The sequence below is a fragment of the Aulonocara sp. 'chitande type north' Nkhata Bay genome, linkage group LG23, assembly GCF_057382095.1.
Source record: "Aulonocara sp. 'chitande type north' Nkhata Bay isolate Kocher_YH1m ecotype deep benthic linkage group LG23, A_spYH_male_GT1.1, whole genome shotgun sequence".
Lineage (NCBI taxonomy): Eukaryota > Metazoa > Chordata > Actinopteri > Cichliformes > Cichlidae > Aulonocara > Aulonocara sp. 'chitande type north' Nkhata Bay.
Window position 1 is genome coordinate 8054556 of NC_141365.1, and position 24922 is coordinate 8079477.

General features: G+C 38.5%; 2 protein-coding genes across 4 annotated transcripts; both read right to left on the reverse strand.

Moving 5' to 3' along the window:
• Window positions 1–385: 385 nt before the first annotated feature.
• LOC147301121 (cytochrome P450 2J4-like) lies at window positions 386–9255 on the reverse strand. 3 transcript variants are annotated; one of them, XM_086282320.1, is made up of 9 exons: window positions 8991–9255; window positions 6388–6524; window positions 6090–6220; window positions 5805–5965; window positions 4240–4416; window positions 4003–4141; window positions 3233–3420; window positions 1892–2033; window positions 386–1739 (listed from the first exon to the last, which is right to left on the reverse strand). In XM_086282320.1, exons 1-9 carry the CDS (start codon window positions 9189–9191, stop codon window positions 1564–1566), a joined length of 1452 nt encoding a protein of 483 aa, XP_086138446.1. In that variant the 5' UTR covers window positions 9192–9255; the 3' UTR covers window positions 386–1563. The 3 variants fall into 3 exon arrangements, 2 of the variants coding, with proteins under 2 accessions (XP_086138446.1, XP_086138445.1); XM_086282319.1 differs by having other exon boundaries at window positions 6071–6220; window positions 6362–6524; XR_015127117.1 differs by having other exon boundaries at window positions 1603–1739; window positions 1892–2067; window positions 6071–6220; window positions 6362–6524.
• Window positions 9256–11856: 2601 nt separating this feature from the next.
• LOC147301122 (cytochrome P450 2J4-like) lies at window positions 11857–24663 on the reverse strand. Its single transcript, XM_086282324.1, has 9 exons — window positions 23414–24663; window positions 20683–20845; window positions 20379–20528; window positions 19543–19703; window positions 18961–19137; window positions 18726–18862; window positions 16407–16596; window positions 12566–12707; window positions 11857–12459 (listed from the first exon to the last, which is right to left on the reverse strand). The coding sequence occupies exons 1-9, from the start codon at window positions 23612–23614 to the stop codon at window positions 12284–12286; spliced, it is 1497 nt and encodes a 498-aa protein (XP_086138450.1). The 5' UTR covers window positions 23615–24663; the 3' UTR covers window positions 11857–12283.
• Between the last annotated feature and the right edge of the window lie 259 nt (window positions 24664–24922).

A 24922-nucleotide genomic window follows, 5' to 3' on the forward strand; every position in this document is an offset into this window, starting at 1 on the left:
TTTAACAAGCGTTATCTAACAGTTTTTATGATTTTCCTATATGTTATATTAATTGATCATACATCTGAAAATGATACATTCTCTGTTTGTTTGGCGTGTCACGTGTTTCCTGTACTTATTGTAATTTATTTGTCACTGCTTTTTGTTTCAATCAGCAGTGAAGGATGCGAAAAAGCATTAATCAAATTAAACAACTCAGCTGATTTGTAAAGAAAGACATTTTCTGGGGGAGTTCCTCTACATTATTTAACAGTTGGGGTAGGGAGATTACAAGCTGTTAGTGATAGCTGTCAGTCCAGTCATTCATTGTATTACTGCCCTCTGCCAAGGTAAAGACTAAAGCTGACACCACTGACACAAGCTCATAATGAAAAAGGCAAGTGCATGCAGAAAATCTATTTATTTATGACATTGTGCATTTTATAACAAGCAGTGGTATGAAAAATAAAAACACTCACACCAACTGAAATAAATTATTATGGTTATTAAGATCACCCTGTCACCACCTGGTTTGCCTGCATTCCTCTGATATCCAAATAAACATAAACCTATATACTTTTCAAAATAGTTTGTGAATTTAAAAGGGCCTTCTTGTTTAAGAGTGACATAAGATTGTTGGTAATCAACCCGCCCATTAGGTTATATCATAGAGAGTCTACTGTAGAATAACAACTGATTTCTTATGTTCTTTTAAAGAAATTGGGAAAGTCAAGATAAGGATTACCACGTTTAGCAGAACACCTTCAAAATACCATCAAAGCAAACAGAATTTTTTTTTACTATTCTGATATATTTCCAGAATCTTAAAATACTTTAAACACATCATTGACGAGTGTTAGCTTCATTAACCAGGAGGTCACTGTTTCATGAGGGTCCGTCAGTGCCAACAAAACTGACTAAACACAGCGAGTGGTTTTGTGCAACACAAAGACAGAATCTAAGAGTAATCATCAAGCACAGTGGTGCAAAATTATAGAATTGCATTCCTGCCTCAAGCACTGAGCAACTTCAAAACACTGAATCAAATAAGCATTGTTTCATAGAGTACTTAAAGATTATGTGAAATCATCTTTTGGATAATTGAACTAAAATAGGTTATTGATCCTCGACATACAAGCAAATCCACCAAGATATGGTGGGATTTTGTTTTCAATGTAGACACTGACTCAAGTGTAGATTAAACTTAATAAATTAAAGTTTGAATCCTATGTAAATATCTCTGCAGTACTATTAAACGTTAAAAACAGAATACTGTTTTTTTTGTCCAGCTGTATTTATCTTATTGTCAAAATTTTACTGAAGTCCTTGTAAATGTTTGCTTATGACAGCGATTATCATGCATATGCAGTGGAATGTGATCTCTTAAAAAGTTGTAATTTAATATTGTAAACCTTTCAAATTTTTATTTGTTGAATACAATGGATGGAATGGCTCCTTTAAAAGGTCTCCATGGTGAGAAGAATTTAGCAGGTATAGATAATGCTTCATATGACAAATATGATGGAGGACATTGATTCATCAAACTGAGTATCAGACAATTTCAGTTTTGTCATAGTTGATGGTTTAACGCGGTACAGCACAGAGGCGGTAAGGTTTGGGACAGCGTGCGGCTCCCAACTGGAACTCCAGACTGGGCTGCTCTCCAGCAGGTGGCGAAAGAGAAAACCTCTGAAGGAGGGAGGTGAAAAACAAAAACAACTCCATCCTGGCCAGCTGTTCTCCAAGACACACACGCTTGCCTGAGAATAAACAATATGACATGAGTTTTATTCAAAAAATTTACAAGATATTCACTATATCATAGAGTTTACTCCACTTCTGCAACAAACCAAGGATGTATGCCATTTTGTCTTGGCTAAAACAGTACAAGAGGCTTTAATGTACAACAAACCTGCAGAAAATGGAAGGAAAGCATCTCTCTTGCGAAATTTACCATCCTTGTCCAGAAAGTGTTGAGGGTTGAAAGAGTGTGGAGTTTCCCACACTGACTCATCATGTAAGACTGAGTCCAGAGTAGCCACGATCATGGTACCCTGCACAAAAAATACTATAAAAATAACCAAAATACTAAAATTGAAAGAAATAAAAAAAAAAATTAAAATTGTTATTCAAGTATATTGGTTTAATTTGCCATATAACAGAAAGTGAGCTGATGGAAAAAGGCAACGTAACATTGTCAAAATGTCCAAAAGAGCTTTTTAGTATGCAATTGTGTCAAACTACAAAGTGTATAATGCCTGTTAATTAAGAACCAGGGACAAGTGCAATGGTTGTTTTAGATGTTTTTAACCTTTAATCGTAGGTGTTAAAAAATTAATCTGTTTTCTCAAAATTTCTAATTTTTACAAGTGTATATTCTGGTGTCTATTCACATTAATTTCTCACTTTCAGTTATTGGTTTGAGTTAATATGAGAACAGTAATGAAGCTGACCTTTTTATTTGATTTGAAGTTGCATTGTCATTACATACAGTATTTCAGAGAAACTAGAGAGAAACCATGCTAAGTCATTGCTGTTTTGATGAAATAGTGGCCGTATGATTTGACATCTACTCTATCTGTCGCAGGACAAAAGGCAGTCTATGCAGGGCCATAAGAGTATCCTTATGTGTAGTCATGAATCACTGTAATACAGAGCCCTGATGTAATACTAATGTAATCCATTAGCACAGGTGTGCCACAGAGATCTATTCTTGGACCTCATGTATTTATTCTGCACATAACCACAGACTAAAAATGGACTCAGCCACTGTGTAGTTACAAAACTCTGCATTTTGATGGGTTAGCATTTTGGTTGCTGCCATGTTACTTTTTAGGAGTCAGAAGTTACCATATATTGTTGAGAAGTCTAAACAGGCATGGTACTGTGAATTATTTAAGCATTACATAAGTCATTTTAAGGACTGCATAATATCTGGATAATTTTGAGGAAGAAGAATATTTTCACCATCTTACATCACAAATACACTTTACTTTCCGGGTCCATGTGGTATCAACCTTTTGGGATTTACTTACCTGGAGGATTGATCATACATCAAAAGAGTACAGTTGATAGTGAGTGTTACACTATTTTTATACCAGGCTTTAAATGTGCTTTTTAAAGCTGCTTCATTGGTTATTTTAAGTGTAACATTAGGATTGACTTTTCAAGTCAGCTTCAAGTTGCTAAATTGGTAGACAAGGAATACTTTATTCTACAGCGAAACTGCCAGAAAGTATTATGGTTTGTGTACCTTTGGGATTGTGTATTTATCCACTGTAGTTTCCTTGACTGTCATATGAAACACATTGAGAGGAATGATGTTGGCCATTCTCTGAATCTCATGAATGACAGCATCAGTATAGGGCATGTTTTCTCGGTCACTCACAGAGGGCTGTCTGGACGAACCAACCACAGCATCAATCTCAGCTTGAACTCTCTCTGCACAGTCAAAACAGGATACAATCAGAGTCTGTATCAAGGTTATTATATTTATCTAAAAGTAAATGAAAAATTAAAATTGACAGTGAGAAACAATTTCAGGTTATTAATGTAAAAATAAAAACGTACTTAAGAAAAAACAGTTACTACCAATACTGAATTATTAACTTCAGATCAAATATAATTAGAAACATAAACAGGAACTATATTTTCAGTTTTAGTATTTGTGAATTTGTTAATATTTGTCAACACAAAAGCTACGAAACATTTAAACATATGTTTATTGAAAGGTGGAAAGTCTATATGAATGTCAATCGGCTATCTTCACATATTGATTTTTTATTGTCAGCTTCATGACCACATATGTGGTCTTCCTGTTTTCTGATAAATAATGCCAGGATCTACTCTGGAAACCAACTGATTCCCAACTAGAAATCAAAACATGCTAAAAAAAAAAATGATGAGACTATCATAAACTCTGTTTTGTGTATTATGTAGATGACTAACACAACCTGCATGCTTTCTCACAGTACAAGACCGACATGACAAAATACATAGTACTGTTGGGTATTACACACGCACCTTGTATATCAGGGTAGTAGATCATGTAAAGCAACCCCCAACGTAAAGTAGTGGCAGTAGTTTCAGTTCCAGCAAAAAACAGGTCCATGGTGCAAGCGTGTAAGTTACTGAGAGAAAAACTTGAATCTTTCTCCTCGTTCTATCAACGGTCCAAACAACAGAAATTAAAATCTGTTATCAAACTTCATTACAAGACCAAAACGAACAAACATAATAGAGATCGAGCACAACACTCACCTTTGCCATTTCTATAAGAAAGGCATCAATATAGTCTCTCGGTGACGCTGGGTCAAGGATTTCTCTGTGGTCTTTGATCCTGATTTCTATAAAGTCCTTTACCTCTTGTGTCAGAGTGAACATTGTCTTATGAGGTCCAGGTAACCACTTCATCAGCCAGGGAATTATGTTGTACATCTACAGAACAGGAAGCCAGATTAAACCATCTTTTCATGACTGGACATATCATGCTGTGCATTCAAAGAATTCTGAATTGAAATCTAACACACTTCTAACAGGAATTCCACAGTGGCAAAGCTGGTGGTAGAAATATAATTACCAAGAGAAAAATATTTGAGGACAATGTCAGCAAACATTTTTTTGATTTTTGTTTTAATGAGAGAGATCAAGTTCATATTCCCCAGTGTTCACTGAAATTTAAGTTGATTTAGATAATGCTTCAAAATGAGGAGTTGTCATATAGATGAGAAGTTTCAAGACATTTTTCAAAAAGCACTTGAAGAGACTTGGCTCCACATATTACCCGATATAAGCTGATTGTTATAAAAAAAAATCTACTTAGGTACAAATACTACTTGTGAACACACGTATACAAATATGATGTCTATTGGGATTAAGGATCCTTTATTGTTATTCATCATGAAGAAAATGTGATAGAAAGAGAGGCAATTACTCAGGTCTCATCTCAGTACTAGTGACATTTAAAAATAATAGACAGACATTTAGAGATTTCTCCAGATACAGACAGACAAACTGGTGGTAGCTAACCAACCGGACATTTTAGCGGAAGACAAGCAGAAGTATGTATATATATATATATATATATATATATATATATATATATATATATATATATATATATATATATATATACACACACACACACACACAAACACACACACACATATATATATATATGTCTGCAGAAATTCCCCCCACCCCTACAGGTGGGGGGAATTTCAAGCTCAGGCCCTCTACCAGAGACCTGGGAGTTTTGAGGGTCCTGTGCAGTATCTTAGCTGTTCCTAGGACTGCGCTCTTCTGGACAGAGATCTCTGATGTTGTTCCTGGGATCTGCTGGAGCCATTTGCCTAGTTTGGGAGTCACTGCACCTAGTGCTCTGATTACCACTGGGATCACCGTTACCTTCACCCTCCACATCTTCTCTGAGCCCTTGTTACTTCTGCAGCTTCTTGTGTTATTTCTTCCTGATGTTGCTGTCATTCGGTATCACTATGTCTATCACTACGGCTGTCTGCTGCTTCTGCTTGTCTTCCACTACAATGTCCGGTTGGTTAGCTACCACCAGTTTGTCTGTCTGTATCTGGAGAAATCTCTAAATGTCTGACATTTTGTTTATATCTGTGGGCTTTGCATCTGCCAGGACTTGGCTTCCTCCTCTCTGCCCTTTGGTGTGTTTTAAATCAGTATTTGTTTTTGCTCCTCATTATAAATTAGAAACCCTGTAGGGAGACTGTGGTTGCTTAAATGTGACTTTTGGATTTTATATAAATTGTGATGTAATTTGATTACTGCATAATGTAGGATGGTGGAAGGAGATTCACCTGTATCGATATGCTTCCCTGTAAGCGCAAAATTTCATTGAAATTATGAAGAATAGACTGGTACTGCCGGTCAGTGTACTCAAATCGATTCCCAAACACCAAACAGCAGATGATATTCGACACAGCATTATTTATCAGTAGCTGGACATTAAAGGGCTTTCCTGCAAATAAAGACAGAAAATATGGGGACAAGTACCCAGTGTCATAACAAAGCAAGCCCACTCTATTGAATGGTGGCAATCATGTCACCAAGATGTTTTTTATACCTTGGTGTTCTGTGAAAGCCTCTGAGAGATACTGGCACTCCTGCTGGATGTATAACTCCAGAGTCTTCCTGCCCAGACCAAAGTTTCTGAGTGTATGAAGAGCAAATCTCCTCTGTTGCTTCCATGGATAACCATTTGAACCCACAAGACCTTTGAACACACAAATACACAATAATAGATTGAATAAGAAACACTACCTTACACCCCTGATTTGGTGTCTCAATTATGTTGTTCATTGTATTCAACACTAACTATATATATTTTTTTTAATGAAAAAGAGAAAAAGAGAACCTTCATTCCCAAATAAATCTTCAAACAGTGGTATGGTGGGTCGATCTATGAAATCGTCTCCTTGCTGGACCAGGGCTTCTTTCACAAACTTGTAGCTATTAATGACCACGGTTCTTCCACCAAAGAGTCTGATGGTGAAAATGTTTCCATATTTCTTTGCAAACTGAACAAAGACAGCAGGTAGATTTTGTGGTTCAACAGTACTCAGAGAATTAATACTGCTTCTACATCTTTACTGCAGATACTATAAGATTGCAGCAATGTTGCCTCATTAATATTACAGGGAGTGCAGAATTATTAGGCAAGTTGTATTTTTGAGGAATAATTTTTTATTGAACAACAACCATGTTCTCAATGAACCCAAAAAACTCATCAATATCAAAGCGGAATGTTTTTGGAAGTAGTTTTTAGTTTGTTTTTAGTTTTAGCTATTTTAGGGGGATATCTGTGTGTGCAGGTGACTATTACTGTGCATAATTATTAGGCAACTTAACAAAAAACAAATATATACCCATTTCAATTATTTATTTTTACCAGTGAAACCAATATAACATCTCCACATTCACAAATATACGTTTCTGACATTCAAAAACAAAACAAAAACAAATCAGCGACCAATATAGCCACCTTTCTTTGCAAGGACACTCAAAAGCCTGCCATCCATGGATTCTGTCAGTGTTTTGATCTGTTCACCATCAACATTGCGTGCAGCAGCAACCACAGCCTCCCAGACACTGTTCAGAGAGGTGTACTGTTTTCCCTCCTTGTAAATCTCACATTTGATGATGGACCACAGGTTCTCAATGGGGTTCAGATCAGGTGAACAAGGTGGCCATGTCATTAGTTTTTCTTCTTTTATACCCTTTCTTGCCAGCCACGCTGTGGTGTACTTGGACCCGTGTGATGGAGCATTGTCCTGCATGAAAATCATGTTTTTCTTGACGGATGCAGACTTCTTCCTGTACCACTGCTTGAAGAAGGTGTCTTCCAGAAACTGGCAGTAGGACTGGGAGTTGAGCTTGACTCCATCCTCAACCCGAAAAGGCCCCACAAGCTCATCTTTGATGATACCAGCCCAAACCAGTACTCCACCTCCACCTTGCTGGCGTCTGAGTCGGACTGGAGCTCTCTGCCCTTTACCAATCCAGCCACGGGCCCATCCATCTGGCCCATCAAGACTCACTCTCATTTCATCAGTCCATAAAACCTTAGAAAAACCAGTCTTGAGATATTTCTTGGCCCAGTCTTGACGTTTCAGCTTGTGTGTCTTGTTCAGTGGTGGCCGTCTTTCAGCCTTTCTTACCTTGGCCATGTCTCTGAGTATTGCACACCTTGTGCTTTTGGGCACTCCAGTGATGTTGCAGCTCTGAAATATGGCCAAACTGGTGGCAAGTGGCATCGTGGCAGCTGCATGCTTGACTTTTCTCAGTTCATGGGCAGTTATTTTGCGCCTTGGTTTTTCCACACGCTTCTTGCGACCCTGTTGACTATTTTGAATGAAACGCTTGATTGTTCGATGATCACGCTTCAGAAGCTTTGCAATTTTGAGACTGCTGCATCCCTCTGCAAGATATCTCACTATTTTTGACTTTTCTGAGCCTGTCAAGTCCTTCTTTTGACCCATTTTTCCAAAGGAAAGGACGTTGCCTAATAATTATGCACACCTGATATAGGGTGTTGATGTCATTAGACCACACCCCTTCTCATTACAGAGTTGCACATCACCTAATATGCTTAATTGGTAATAGGCTTTCGAGCCTATACAGCTTGGAGTAAGACAACATGCATGAAGAGGATGATGTGGACAAAATACTCATTTGCCTAATAATTCTGCACTCCCTGTATATCTCTTAACAAGAACCCAAACTGCAAACACATGAGAAAATATTTAAAAAGAGAATATAAGTAACCGAAAATGCAGCTCTGGCTGAACCCTCTTGATGTGGTCTCCATAAACCAAACTCAAGCAACAAATCTTTTCTCTTGTGTGAATAAAGGCAACTGCAGATAAAGTTCACTGAGTTAATGATTGCCAGAGTTTTAAATGGGGACTTGCCTGAACTTGTTCTGTAGTACTTTAAACAGGCAGAAGGTCCTTTTACTATCCATATTACAAATATTCTTCCACTGAGGATAAGTAATGGCCATTGAAAAAAGATGCTCCTTTAATTCTTGGATATTTTATTATTAACCCTTCAGAGGAGGTTATGTTTTTGGTAGCATTTATATCCATGCATGCCAGCATTTTGTTTGTAAACATGACAGCTCAATTTTAAAATTTATTGTTATTTATTGTTTTTGTTGCTATGCATTTGCATTTAAATATCTTGTCAAATTTGACCTCTTATGTCATTTTTTCATTTCGCATCTGCCTTTCTTGCAGGTTGACCCCAAGATGCGTTAAATTTTTATAGAAAGTTTTATTGAGAGAAAGAGAAAATTAGCTAGAAATATATTGTAGTATTATATTGTAAAATAAGCACAAGTTATACTATTATCCATTACCTACTCCTATATAACATTTTTGTAATTAAAGTAAAGCTACCCTTATCTGATTTTTAAGGAAAAAAGAAAGAAAAGAAAGATATTAAAATTAAAACACTATTCCCTTAATAGTAAACACGAGTACCTCTCTGAACTGCAGGTGTATTCTGTCAGGCCTGATGCGATGAATGTCACCGAGAAGCGGGAGAGCCCACGGTCCAGGTGGGAAGTTTTTCGGCACTCTGTTCTTCCAAATATCAGACAACAGCAGGAAAACACAGAGAAATATTAAAATGCTCCTTCCATCTATCCACTCAAAGCCAAGAACACTGTATAATGTCTCCATTTAAAGTTCTTAATGTCGCATGCTGGATTACTGTAGTGATTTAACTGTGATGCTACCACGAAACAAAGTGCGATCAGATAAATGGGTGGACTACTTAAAACACAAAGGTGACGCTAAGACTAGCCTTCAAAATAAAAGCTGATAATGGTGGTGTTATTTTCAGTTTTTTTTACACATAGTACATTATTACATGCAAAAAGGCTACACATAAAATTATGTATGAAGTACTGATTACTGTATCAGTAATATCGGTGATTGACATTGTGAGGGAAAAACAATTATTTCCTGCATAAAACAAAGAATAACCCACCAGCACAGCCAACCCACCTCCTAAAGAAAAGCGAACAAAGACATGTATATGTAGATATGTAAACAGTGTCCAGTAACTTTATACCATTTCATAATGATGGAGAGGCCAAACTATTGAGTGCTGCATTATTAAGTGGCTGAATAAAACAATGATATAGCTTCCAAGCAAACATCTTGTTTGTGTGCTTGGAAGTTTTTTTTTCTTTTCACAATTTAAGTCCTTTCAATGGCAGTCAAGCCTGAATACGAACTACCAAGCTAACAATTACGCATGTTTAATTCTAAAAAAACATGGTTGACTCATGTAAGTAGAACACGAGGAAAGAAAAAAAGAAGTCTGGTTGCAAATTTTGAAGCCAATATGATAACCTTATTACACCAACGATGTGGATGTCTAGCTTTTTAGATCCAATCTGGTCTTTAAGTCTGACGTCATTAGCCGTTTCCGGGCCCAAATTCCGCTTCAGGTCCCAAAATCAAACAAACACTGCAGCATTACATTACTGTGGAGTTACAAACTGTCTAAATTCTTTCATCTTTAATCAGTGTGGCTGCTGTAACAGGTAACAATTAAGTTTAACATCCAGGCATCCATGAAAACAGGATTAATAAAATTTGGAAGTTAGCAGGGAGTTAGCTCGCTAGTTTCCACCTAAACATAATATACCAGGTTCTGAAAGGGATTTCTGAAAAAAATTAAGATATACAGCTCTGCTATCTGCGAACATTGAGGAAGACAGCAAGCTAAACAGTAGTGATGCTTGTAGGGTTACTGAAGTTAGACTAGCTGTAAAATATTAAGATGTGCTACTTGATCGCTAGTGACACAGTTGTGTTAGCATAATAGACTTTGACAGTTTTGAGGGAGAGTGAGTCCAAAAGTCCGCAAAACTACAGATATCAAAGCAACTGCAGAGCGAAAACAATTAATCCTCCTGACAACTTTGTGGTGTTTACTGCCAGGGGTATGCTACTATATCCATTAAGGAAGGGTTTTTCTCAGCCTTCGTCAACTGAGACGGGCAAAAAGAGTCCCAGGTCCACTCTCAGCCAGGCCAAGTTTGTTTACTATATTGGTTAAAGATGGGTGATGCATCACCTTCTGACAGCGAAGACGGGCAGATAGCCTCCCAGGTGCATCTTAGCAGGGCTGAGTTTATTTAACCCTTTCTTTGGACTTATCACCGTTGGCCATAACACAACCAAAGGTTACTTATTGATCCTAATTACTACATTTGAGACAGTATTGGTCAACATGTCCTCATACAACAAGTGGCACACACTTCATTAATGTAATTGTAGATAATATTTGACCTAAATATGTGGGTCTTGTGATTTAAACATGTAGGTTAGATGCTTATCACAATGATTCCGTTATATAAAACACTCCAGTGTAGGTATATATATATAGTGTACGCGAGTATATATGATTACATAGTATATATGTGAATATATATGTCATAAATTGTGGAATTCTTTTTTCTGGCAGCCACATTTGGGACCAGCTGTAGTTCGTGTTTGGTTCATGCAAATGTATAACAAATTGCATTGATCAAACAAAGAGGAATTATAAGCATGGCATGGCAGCTAGATTCCTTTGGATCAAACTGAGCTGAACTTAATAAGTCGCCTAAGCCAGATAGAGCAAGATTGGACTAAATTGACAGTGATGCTTATTTATGCTGGGTTTTTACAATATTGGCCCACATTTATAAGCAAGGAGCCCAGCTATATATGAATAAGGTCAGTGTGCCATTGTCTACTTTACTTACATGAAGTAATTGTGCTCTTGTGATGTCACCAATGTCAGAAGGATTTAAGCACCTGGCAACCTAGAAGTGCTCCAGTTCCTGTGACCTGTTTATCCATTTCCTGCAAAGCTGACAGTAGTGCAGTATCTTCCAGACCAAGCTCCTTTCTGGACAGCTTTTGCAAGAGGATCTTAACAAAGAGGACAACAGAACTCCAGATTCTTAAAGGAGAGTTAAAGTATTGTAAATTGAACTAAAAGAGAAACAATACCCCAGAGATACAGAGGTTTGGATGCCCAGTTGCAGCCCAAACACTCTCCCCACAACAAGGAAGTCATGATCCAAATCAAGTACTTCATACCATGTATTCTATACTTTTTTGGTATTGCAACCATCATGGCACACCTGCTGCTCATATATTTTTACATTTCAAATGATTAGTTTTAGAAGTATTTCTAAAAGGATTTCAATGCTCTCTCTACTCTTGCCACCTAGATTTTCTCTTACTTGTCGTTTTCTATCTCTAACGTCAAACACACTTCAGGTAAAACAAAAACCTTTGACTGTGTGTTAATGGTGTAAAGAGAAATGAAAAGTCAAGCTTGAGATTTTTTTAATGGTAATTGTTCAGAATTAACATTCATTTCAGGTAAAGTAACAATTTAGAACAAATGATTCTGTAAGCCTTCAAATACAGTGGAAAGTTTTCTAACAGATTACTTTGATTGTCCTTAAAAGGGACAGAATCCACTTTACTTGTAAAAGCAATGAACCAGGCAGGTATCTCTGAAATCGTTAACCAGAACAGAGACTCAATCCTTTCACTTGCCTTAATGTCAGAAAAAAAGGATAAACTAATCTCAGTTTTTTGGTGGTTTAACATTTTTAGTAATTTCTGTTAGAGTACAATAGATTTATATTGTAAAAGTTAATGAAAAAGGTCTACTGGACTACAAGAACAAAAACTAAACTGCATTAGATGATAAATGTAATAAAGGAGTGATTTATTTTCAGTTTGCCATAGTTGATGGTTTAACGTGGTACAGCACAGAGGCGGTAAGGTTTGGGACAGCGTATGCCTCCCAACTGGAAATCCAGACTGGGCTGCTCTCCAGCAGGTGGCGAAAGAGAAAACCTTTGGAGGAGGGAAGTAAACAACAGGAATAACTCCATCCTGGCCAGCTGTTCTCCAAGACACACACGCTTGCCTGAGAATAAACAGTAAGTCATGAGTTTTATTCAAACAATTTTTTTTACTACACTTCTGCAACAAACCAAGGATGCATGCCATTTGGCTAAAAGAGTACAACAAACCTGCAGAAAATGGAAGGAAAGCATCTCTCTTACGAAATTTACCATCCTTGTCCAGAAAGTGTTGAGGATTGAAAGAGTGTGGAGTTTCCCACATTGACTCATCGTGTAGGACTGAGTCCAGGGTAGCCAGTATCATGGTACCCTGAACAAAAAAAAAAACCAAAAACCCCACAAAATAATCTTAAGACCTGAGATACTGAAATTGGAAAACCAACAAGTAAACAAACAAACAAATCTAAATTGTTACTGAAAATTGGTTTAATTTGCCATATGACAGAATCCAAATCCAATTTATATAGCATTTTAAAAAAACAGAAACATCTTGATGCATGCTCATCCAGGTATGTAAATATCCAAAATTTGATTCTTTTCATCTGGACGTAGCATTTTCAGTGGGAGAAACATTTCATCACTCATCCAAGTGACTTCTTCAGTCTCAGCTGACTGCAGGTTTCCCCAGTCTTATAAACAGTACATTTACATAATGACTGAAACCAGCCCACTGAAGGAACAATATGCTGGGAGGCCAGTTGGGGAATGGCTGCAATCACAGCATTGTACGATGGCGAAAGATGTACCCTTAGGCCCCCTCCTCGATTAAGAGGTGGTCTTTCCCTTTTCACGTAAATGGCCTCCTTGACTCCGCGTTCAAACCAGCGTTTTCACTTAGGCAGTAGTTGTCCTTCTCTCCTGGATCGGCTGGAACTTTCTTTTGGTGCCTTCCCATCTTTGACAAAAGTCCAGCTGGGATAACTACGTTTACTCAGGGACTTCTTGATGTGATGTTCTTCTGCCTCCCTGGTCGCTGTGTCTGTGGGGATTGTGTTATGTCTCTGTGTTGTAGCGTCCTGATGACACCCAGTTTATGCTCCAGTGGATGATGAGAATCAAACCTTAAATACCGGTGCAGGTTTACAGTACAAATCAGCTTTTAGATGTCCCCCATTACTGATGGAAATCTCACAGTCTTAGAAGGCTAACCTGCCATTTTTCATATCCTCCCTGGTGAAATTGATGTGTCGGTCCACGTGATCCGTGAATTGTGGTACGTCCTGAGATTTGATTTTCACCCAGGTGTCATCCACATATCTGAACTAATGACTTGGTGGTGTTCCAGGGTAGGATAGCAAAGCCCTCTTTTCCACTTCTTCCATGTATAAATTGGCCACGATAGATGAAACTGGGGAACCCATGCACACCCATGTTCCTGCCTGTAGAACTGACCCTTGTATGTGAAGTAGGCCGAATGAAGATACAGTTCCAAAAGCAAACACACTTGGTCAATGCTGAGAGTGGTTCTGTTGCTGAGGTTTGGGTCATCCTGTAATCTCTTACAAACTACCTCCAACGCTTCCGTGACTGGGATGCAAGTGAATGGTAAATGGCCTGTATTTATATAGCGCTTTACTAGTCCCTAAGGACCCCAAAGCGTTTTACATATCCAGTCATCCACTAATTCACACACACATTCACACACTGGTGATGGCAAGCTACATTGTAGCCACAGCCACCCTGGGGCGCACTGACAGAGGCGAGGCTGCTGGACACTGGTGCCACCGGGCCCTCTGACCACCACCAGTAGGCAACGGGTGAAGTGTCTTGCCCAAGGACACAACGACCGAGGGCTCGAACCGGCAACCTTCCGATTACAAGGCGAACTCCCAACTCTTGAGCCACGATGTAACATCGTACGATGTAACAGTGAAGAGAGATGTAACATCGTACGAGACCATGGTTTCATCCACCTCCATAATGACATCTCTCATCTTCTCAACAAAATCCAAATGTAAATGTACTGTTTATAAGATTGGGGAAACCTGCAGTAAGCAGAGACTGAATAACTCACTTGGATGAGTGACGAAACGTTTCTCCCACTGAAAATGCTACATCCAGATGAGCAGAATCAAGTTTTGGGGTAAAAATCAGAAAGTTTGCCTAAAGTGCTGTACAAGAACAAAACAATAGATAAAATGAAGGATAAAAACATTCACATTTAAACACATAAAACATAAAAGCATAAAAAGCATATCAACTCACACCAGTCTAGACGCTATTGAATAAATGTGTTTTGAAAAGAGACTTAAACAGGAAGTGAAGATGCCTGTCTAACATTTAAAGGCAACATATTCCAAAGTTTGGGAGCCACAATTGAAAAAGCTTGTTCTCCTCTAAGTTTCAGCCTAGTTTTTGGGACAACCAAAATCATCTGGTTGTTGAAGTACATCAGAAAGGTATGGAGGAGCAAGATCGTTTAGGCATTTCTAAGTCAAGATTAGGACTTTAAAATTCATTCTGTGATAAACAGGAAGCCAAAGAAGAGGGGACAGGATAGGGAAGATATGTTCGTGCCTGTGTGTACCAGTTAAGAGACGGGCAGCAGCATTTTGAATAAGCTGAAGATGTGAGAGGGATGATTGGCTGACTCCAGCGTAAAGTGCATTGCAATAGTCAAGCCGAGTTTAGATAAAGGCATGCATTATTTTCTCTAAGTCACGCCTTGACAAAACTGACTTAAGCTTTGCTATTTGCCTTAACTGGAAAAAGCTTTTTTCAAGACAGAGCTGATTTGTTTATTACATTTAAAATCAGAGTCCATAATGACTCCCAGATTTGTGACATTCTATTTGATGTATGACCCAAGCCAACCATAATTAAGTGGGGTGCATGAGGTATTATTAGGCCTGAATATAATTACCTCTGTTTTGCTTTCATTGAAGCTCAAAAGGTTGAGAGCCATCCAAGCCTTGAAATCTTCAAGGCAGTTTAAAAGGAGTTGGATGGAGCCTGGACTATTAGGTGCTAAAAGGCTAGTGAGGTGAGCTGATGGAAAAAGGCCATGTAACATTGTCAAAAGATCTAAAAGAGCTATTTAAAACGGAAGCGATTTTATTTGGCCCAAATCGATTTTCCAACCCTCCAGATGTTAATTTCACTGTTTTGACCTCTTATTTGAAGAGTTCAATCACAAATCTTGGAGTAAAGATCGATTCTGCACTTACCTTTGATGACCACGTGAATGGGGTGATAAAATCAGCATTCTACCACCTCAGACGTTTATCGAAGGTCAAGCCCTTTTCTCTCCAAACGTAACTTAGAAATTGTAATTCATGCTTTTATTACTTCACGCCTGGATTACTGTAATTCCATTTTAATAGGGGCTGGGCACTTTGTCACGCTTACAATTAGTGCATAATGCTGCGGCTTGATTTTTAACTGGTAGAGGGAAATTCGACCACATCACTCCGGTTTTGGCCTCTCTACATTGGCTTCCAATCGAATTTAGGATCCTGTTTAAAGTTCATTTATTGGTTTTTCGGAATCATCAGAATCAGAATACTTCATTGATCCCTAGTGGAAATTATGAAAATTGTTTTTGAATCTTTCAATGGTTTGGCAACCATCTATTTGTCCGATTTGTTGAAGCCTTATGTTCCCACTCATTCCCTTCAGTCCCTAGGGAATGAAGGGAAACTTCATTCCTCAGAGGAGACCGGGCGTTCTCTATTGTGGCCCCGTTGCTTTGGAACAATCTTCCTCTTCATATTAGACAAGCTACATTTAAATTTCTTTTGACATTTTTTCAGTGTTTCCTGTAAAAATCTGACTTGCTACCTCTTTGTTCTAGTGTGGCTATTTTTAAGTATTTGTCAGTAAATACAATTACATTTTAATTTCAAGTAAAAGTAATTAAAATTCAATTTTATTAAAGAGGAATTATGCCCTCAGTCATAGGCTATATTGCTTTTGAAGACCTTTGAAGTCAGCCTCAAGTGGTTGAATTGGTAGAAAAGGAATACTTTAGTCTACAGCTAGCTGCCAGAAAGTATTATGGATTGTGTACCTTTGGGATTGTGTATTTATCCACTGTAGTTTCATTGCTTGTCATACGAAGCACATTGAGAGGAATGATGTTGGCCATTCTCTGAATCTCATGAATGACAGCATCAGTATAGGGCATGTTTTCTCGGTCACTCACAGAGGGCTGTCTGGACGAACCAACCACAGCATCGATCTCAGCTTGAACTCTCTCTGCACAGTGAAAACAGGACACAATCAGAGTGTGTATCAAGGTTATTACAGTAACCTAACACTAAGTGAGAAACTAAAAGTGAGTGTAAAAAAAGACATTCCAAGTCATTAATACCAATACTGGATTACTGGACTACTTAATAAACTATGAAATATAAACAGAAACATGAACAGGAAATATATTTTTAGTTTTAGCATTTGTGAATTAGTTAACCTTTGTCAACACAACAAGCAAGAGGAGACAATCGAGCATATATCTATTAAAAAGTGAAAATATAAATGTTAATCTGCCATCTTTACAAAATGCAGATTTTATATTGTCACACATATGCTGGACTTCTTGTTTCCTGATATATACTGCTGTTTTATATTAAAAGAAAGAATACAATTGCACATTTTAGAGTAACAGAAACTAAAGTTAAAGAATTAGATCTTCTCTGGAAACTAACAGAATTTTTATTATTTCTAAACAAAAATTTGACATGACAAAATACAAGGTGCCGTTGAGTATTACATACATACCTTGTACAGTGGGGCAAAAAAGTATTTAGTCAGCCACCGATTGTGCAAGTTCCCCCACTTAAAATGATGACAGAGGTCAGTAATTTGCACCAGAGGTACACTTCAACTGTGAGAGACAGAATGTGGGAAAAAAAATCCATGAATTCACATGGTAGGATTTGTAAAGAATTTATTTGTAAATTAGGGTGGAAAATAAGTATTTGGTCACCTCAAACAAGGAAAATCTCTGGCTCTCACAGACCTGTAACGTCTTCTGTAAGAAGCTTTTCTGTCCCCCACTCGTTACCTGTATGAATGGCACTTGTTTGAACTCATCATCTGTATAAAAGACACCTGTCCACAGCCTCAAACAGTCAGACTCCAAACTCCGCCATGGCCAAGACCAAAGAGCTTTCGAAGGACACCAGGAAAAGTATTGTAGACCTGCACCAGACTGGGAAGAGTGAATCTACAATAGGCAAGCAGCTTGGTGTGAAAAAATCAACTGTGGGAGCAATCATCAGAAAATGGAAGACATACAAGACCACCGATAATCTCCCTCGATCTGGGGCTCCACGCAAGATCTCATCCCGTGGGGTCAAAATGATCATGAGAACGGTGAGCAAAGATCCCAGAACCACACGGGGGGACCTGGTGAATGACCTGCAGAGAGCTGGGACCAAAGTAACAAAGGTCACCATCAGTAACACACTACAACGGCAGGGAATCAAATCCCGCAGTGCCAGACGTGTTCCGCTGCTGAAGCCAGTGCATGTCCAGGCCCGTCTGAAGTTTGCCAGAGAGCACATGGATGATACAGCAGAGGATTGGGAGAATGTCATGTGGTCAGATGAAACCAAAGTAGAACTTTTTGGTATAAACTCAACTCGTCGTGTTTGGAGGAAGAAGAATACTGAGTTGCATCCCAAGAACACCATACCTACTGTGAAGCATGGGGGTGGAAACATCATGCTATGGGGCTGTTTTTCTGCCAAGGGGACAGGACGACTGATCCGTGTTAAGGACAGAATGAATGGGGCCATGTATCGTGAGATTTTGAGCCGAAACCTCCTTCCATCAGTGAGAACTTTGAAGATGAAACGAGGCTGGGTCTTCCAACATGACAATGATCCAAAACACACCGCCCGGGCAACAAAGGAGTGGCTCCGTAAGAAGCATTTGAAAGTCCTGGAGTGGCCTAGCCAGTCTCCAGACCTCAACCCCATAGAAAATCTGTGGCGGGAGTTGAAAGTCCGTGTTGCTCGGCGACAGCCCCAAAACATCACTGCTCTCGAGAAGATCTGCATGGAGGAATGGGCCAAAATACCAGCTACTGTGTGTGCAAACCTGGTAAAGACCTATAGTAAACGTTTGACCTCTGTTATTGCCAACAAAGGTTATGTTACAAAGTATTGAGTTGTATTTTTGTTATTGACCAAATACTTATTTTCCACCCTGATTTACGAATAAATTCTTTACAAATCCTACCATGTGGATTCATGGATTTTTCTTTCACATTCTGTCTCTCACAGTTGAAGTGTACCTCTGGTGCAAATTACTGACCTCTGTCATCATTTTAGGTGGGGGAACTTGCACAATCGGTGGCTGACTAAATACTTTTTTGCCCCACTGTATATCAGGGTAGTAGATCATGTAAAGCAACCCCCAACGTAAAGTAGTGGCAGTAGTTTCAGTTCCAGCAAAAAACAGGTCCATGGTGCAAGCGTGTAAGTTACTGAGAGAAAAACTTGAATCTTTCTCCTCGTTCTATCAACGGTCCAAACAACAGAAATTAAAATCTGTTATCAAACTTCATTACAAGACCAAAACGAACAAACATAATAGAGATCGAGCACAACACTCACCTTTGCCATTTCTATAAGAAAGGCATCAATATAGTCTCTCGGTGACGCTGGGTCAAGGATTTCTCTGTGTTCTCTGATCCTGATATCTACGAAGTCCTTTATCTCTTGTGTCAGAGTGAAAATTGTCTTATGAGGTCCAGGTAGCCACTTCATCAGCCAGGGAATTATGTTGTACATCTACACCATAGGAAGATAGATTAATCCATATTTAATGACTGGATAAATATTCATGTGGCTGTGTGCTCCACATATGAAGCTGTGCATTCGGAAAATTATGAATAAAAATCTAGCGAAGGATTCCACAGCAGCAGAAGTGGTGGTAGAAATATAATTGCAATATATTAGAGGGCAAATTCAGCAAACTTTTTTTTGTTTGTTTTTGTTTTAATGAGACAGGATGCACACTCCACCAAAGCTGACAACGATGACAAAGATGTCATTTTATAGTCACAATATTTAATTACAGTTATTTAATTTGCACATTTTAGTTATTTAAGACGCTTAAATTTGGCTTGTGCATTTTCGATAAATCGTGATGTAATGTGATCATTGCATGATGTAGCACGGTAGGAAGAGGTTCACCTGTATTGAAATGCTTCCCTGTAAGCGCACAACTTCTTTGAAGTTATGAAGAATGGACTGGTACTGCTGATCAGTGTACTCAAATCGATTCCCAAACACCAAACAGCAGATGATATTTGACACAGCATTATTTATCAGTAGCTGGACATTAAATGGCTTTCCTGTAAATGAAGACAGAAAATATAGTGTCATGGTTAATGTGTCTGAGGAGCGGACCCAAAAGCAGATACACAAGGGACAGGACTAAAATTTAACAAAAAGCGAGCCATTTAGTTTGGCTGATAACTACAACAAAAACAAAAGCACAAGCAAACAAAGGTGAAAAACTACACAATAACTTAACCTGGGGGGAAAAACTAGCGCAGGACAAGGAAAAGCTCTAACTATAAACCTACAAATGAACATGAGAAACCCAAGACTAGAGAAACATGACATCCATGGACCATGAGGTGAGAGGTTGGGCTGAAGAAACATACATGGACAAACATAACAGAGAGGGGAGACATGGAACAGAACATGAGAAGGCATGTAAACAGGAAGGGGAGATGAGACACCTTGCCCAGACAACATGGGAATAAATATGACAAAACATACAGCCAAAGCATAGAACTACTAAATAAGAGAAAACTAAAACTTTCCAAAACACATTGAATTCACAAAAGAACTAAGACCTCAAAATGCTGGGTCACAGACAAAGCCCCCTGACACATGGGGGACAAGTACCCATGTCATAACAGTAGGTAAACTACTGAATGGTGGCAATAAGCCTTTCTATCGCAGAGAAAGGTGGTGATCTTTGGACTCTTCGGAAAAAAGCATAGATGTCTTTTTCATGCCTTGGTGTTCTGTGAAAGCCTCTGAGAGATACTGGCACTCCTGCTGGATGTATAACTCCAGGGTCTTCTTGCCAAGACCAAAGTTTCTTAGGGTATGAAGAGCAAATCTCCTCTGCTGCTTCCATGGATAACCATTTGCTATCGCAAGACCTTTGAACACACAAATACACAATATTAGACTGAATGTAACAAACACTAGCTACATGCTTACAGCTCTGATTTGGTGTCTCAATTATGCTGTTCACTGTATTCAACACTAACTAAATATCTTTTTTTTTTCAGTGAAAAAAGAGAAAAACAGAACCTTCATTGCCAAATAATTCTTCAAACAGTGGTACGGTGGGTCGATCTATGAAGTCGTCTGCTTGCTGGACCAGGGCTTCTTTCACAAACTTGTAGCTATTAATGACCACGGTTCTTCCACCAAAGATTCTGATGGTGAAAATGTTTCCATATTTCTTTGCAAACTGAACAAAGACAGCAGGCAGATGTTGTGGTTCAACAGTACTCAGAGAATTAATACTGCTTCTACATCTTTACTGCAGATACTATAAGATTGCAGCAATGTTGCCTCATTAATATTATATCTCTTAACAAGAACCCAAACTGCAAACACATGAGAAAATATTTAAAAAGAGAATATAACTGAAAATGCAGCTCTGACTGAACCCTCTTGAGGTGGTCTTCAAAAACCAAACTCAAGCAACAAACCTTCTCTCTTGTGTGAATAAAGGCAACTGTAGATAAAGTTCACTGAGTTAATGATTGCCAGAGTTTTAAATGGCAACTTCCCTGAACTTGTCCTTAGTACTTTAAAAGGTGAAGGTCCTTTTACTATCCATATTACAAATATTCTTCCACTGTGGAAAAGTAATGGGTATTGAAAAAAGATGCTCCTTTAATTCTTGGATACTTTATTATTAACTCTTCGGAGGAGGTTATGTTTTTGGTAGCATTTATATCCATGCATGCCAGCATTTTGTTTGTAAACCTGAAAGCTCAATAGTAAAATTTGTTGTTATTTATTGTTTTTGTTGTTATGCAAATGTATTTGCAGCCAAATATCTTGTCATATTTTGACCTCGAATGTAATTTATACATTTCATATCTGCCTTTCCTTTCAGGGTGACCCCAAGATGCGTCATATCTTTAAAGAAAGTTTTATTGAGAGAAAGAGAAAATTAGCTAGAAATATACTGTTGTATCATATTGTATAATAAGCTCAAGTTATTTATATTCAGTTCTTTCAGTTCTTGTTAGGAGAGACGGCATCCATCCCAATTTGGATGGAGCAGCTCTCATCCAACAGCTAGACCTCAGTGCAGCATTCGATACTGTTGACCATAATATCCTATTAGAGCGATTAGAACATGCTGTAGGTATTACAGGTACTGCGCTGCAGTGGTTTGTATCATATCTATCTAATAGACTCCAATTTCTGCATGTAAATGGAGAGTCCTCTTCACACACTAAGGTCAATTATGGTGTTCCACAGGGTTCAGTGCTAGGACCAATTCTGTTTACATTATACATGCTTCCCTTAGGCAGTATCATTTGAAGACATAGCATACATTTTCACTGCTATGCAGATGACACCCAGCTCTATCGGTCCATGAAGCCAGATAACACACACCAATTAGTTAAACTGCAGGAATGTCTTAAAGACATAAAGAGCTGGATGGCCGCTAACCTTTTGCTTCTTAATTCAGATAAAACTGAGGTTATTTTACTCGGCCCTGAAAATCTTAGAAATATGGTATTTAACCAGATTCTTACTCTGGATGGCATTACCTTGGCCACCAGTAACGCTGTGAGGAACCTTGGAGTCATTTTTGACCAGGACATGCCTTCAATGCACATATTAAACAAATATGTAAGACTGCTTTCTTCCATTTGCGCAACATCTCTAAAATTAGGAATATCCTGTCTCAGAGTGACGCTGAAAAACTAGTTCATGCATTTATTTCTTCCAGGCTGGACTACTGTAATTCATTATTATCAGGATGTCCTAAAAACTCCCTGAAAAGCCTTCAGTTAATCCAAAATGCTGCAGCAAGAGTCCTGACAGGGACTAGAAAGAGAGAGCATATTTATCCTGTTCTTCCCTTCATTGGCTTCCTGTTAAATCCAGAATTCAAAATCCTGCTCCTCACATACAAGGTCTTAAATAATCAGGCCCCATCTTATCTTAATGACCTTGTAGTACCATATCACCCTATTAGAGCACTTCGCTCTCACACTGCAGGCCTACTTGTTGTTCCTAGAGTATTTAAAAGTAGAATGGGAGGGAGAGCCTTCAGTTTTCAGGCCCCTCTTCTGTGGAACCAGCTTCCAGTCTGGATTCGGGAGACAGACACTATCTCTACTTTTAAGATTAGGCTTAAAACTTTCCTTTTTGCTAAAGCATATAGTTAGGGCTGGACCAGGTGACCCTGAATCCTCCCTTAGTTATGCTGCAATAGACGTAGGCTGCCAGGGATTCCCATGATGCATTGAGTTTTTCCTTTCCAGTCACCTTTCTCACTCACTGTGTGTGAATAGACCTCTCTGCATCGAATCATATCTGTTATTAACCTCTGTCTCTCTTCCACAGCATGTCTTTATCCTGTTTTCCTTCTCTCACCCCAACCAGTCGCAGCAGATGGCCGCCCCTCCCTGAGCCTGGTTCTGCCGGAGGTTTCTTCCTGTTAAATAGGAGTTTTTCCTTCCCTCTGTCGCCAAAGTGCTGCTCATAGGGGGTCATATGATTGTTGGTTTTTTCTCTGTATCTATTATTCTATGATCTACTGTACAATATAAAGCACCTTAAGGCGACTGTTGTTGTGATTTGGCGCTATATAAATAAAATTGAATTGATTTTACAAATCAATACCTATTATCCATTAATATAACCATAAATATAACATTTTTGTAATTAAAGCTACCCTTATCTGATTTTTACTCCACTAACATCTTAACGTACTTTTAAGGAACAAAGAAAGAAAATAAATATATTACAAATAAAACACTATTCCCTTAATAGTAAACATGTGTACCTCTCTGAACTGCAGGTGTATTCTATCAGGCCTGATGCGATGAATGTCACCGAGAAACGGGAGAGCCCACGGTCCAGGTGGGAAGTTTTTCGGCACTCTGTTCTTCCAAATATCAGACAACAGCAGGAAAACACAGAGAAATATTAAAATGCTCCTCCCATCTATCCACTCCAAGCCAAGAACACTGTATAATGTCCCCATTTAAAGTTCTTAATGTGGAATGCTGGATTACTGCAGTGTTTTAACTGTGATGCTACCAAGAAACAAAGTGCGATCAGATAAATGGGTGGACTTCCTTAAACACAAAGGTGAAGGAAAGACTCGTGTTTGCACATCTGGACTTCAAAATAAAAGCTGGTAATGGTGGGGTTATTTTTAGTGTTTTCACATGTGGGACGTTATTGCTTGCAAAAAGGCTACACGAAGATTATGAATGAGTTTCCTTTTTAAATTCCTTTAAGAGACCTTGGATTGGCCATGGAATTGTTTGAACTAGTGTTGGATGTGGACCCAGTAAAAGACCTTTCCCAGTGAGACACAACCGGTGAATGCTGGGATGTTCCTACAATATTTATGTTAAGACTGTTGCACCCATGTAATGTTTAAATGGCAGCTTGGTGATTTTTAGCCCTGGTTGTTGTTTTTTAAGGCCCAGGCTTGTTTTTATTGTAAATAAATGAAATGTTCTTGATCACCACACTGCGGGTTTTGTACTCCTTGGCTATCATTCTATTTTTTAGCTGCTCTCCAACCAATGGAAAGGATTTTTTTTTAATTTTTTTAATTTATTTAGTGATATAAATGCTGGCAGCACAAGGAGATGATGAGTGAGGAATAAAGAAGATTCAAAAATTTTAAATTAAAAGCAAGTATAAAGTTATTCAAATACAGTAAGAATGATCAAATTAAAATTGATCACTGGAGAAGGTGATGAAAGGAAAGAAAACATATCTAAACTTCTCAGGGAGGTTTTTCACAGGAATGGTTGCCCTGATGGAAAAGGTTCGGTTAGTCTTGATTCTCACCTGAACTGTGGGACAACCAGCAGAGCCTTGGCTCATGGCCTTAGTTTATGACCAGTGGTGTACGATGACAGGAGATGTGATAAATATACTTTGGCTGAAGCTCATAGAGAGCTTTAAAGGTCAACAAAAAACTCTTAAAACTAGTTCTATAATCACTAGGTAAAGCCAGTGAAGAGAAGCTTAAATATGAGTGTGGTGCCGCATTTTGGAACAGCTGTAGTTTGTGTTTGGTTCAAGCAAATGTATAACAAATTGCATTGATCTAACAAAGAGGAATTATAAGCATGGCATGGCACATAGCTAGATTCCTTTGGATCAAATTGAGCTGAACCTAATAAGTCGCCTAAGCCAGATAGAGCAAGTTTGGACTAAATTGACAGTGATGCTTATTTATGCTGAGGTTTTTACAACATTAGCCCACATTTATAAGCAAGGAGCCCAGAATGTGAGGTCATCGAGCCATAGTCTACTTCATTTACATCTA

Coding starts and splice junctions, on each gene's coding strand:
- LOC147301121 (XM_086282319.1), bottom strand. CDS start 9,191: ATGGAGACATTATACAGTGTTCTTGGCTTTGAGTGGATAGATGGAAGG. Junction 3,421..4,002: donor CTACTACCCTGATATACAAG/GTGCGTGTGTAA, acceptor TTGACTGTGCAG/AGAGAGTTCAAGCTGAGATT. Junction 2,034..3,232: donor ATAAATACACAATCCCAAAG/GTACACAAACCA, acceptor TTTTTTGTGCAG/GGTACCATGATCGTGGCTAC.
- LOC147301122 (XM_086282324.1), bottom strand. CDS start 23,614: ATGGGGACATTATACAGTGTTCTTGGCTTGGAGTGGATAGATGGGAGG. Junction 19,138..19,542: donor AGGGAAGCATTTCAATACAG/GTGAACCTCTTC, acceptor CCTATGGTGTAG/ATGTACAACATAATTCCCTG. Junction 16,597..18,725: donor ATCTACTACCCTGATATACA/GTGGGGCAAAAA, acceptor TTTTCACTGTGC/AGAGAGAGTTCAAGCTGAGA.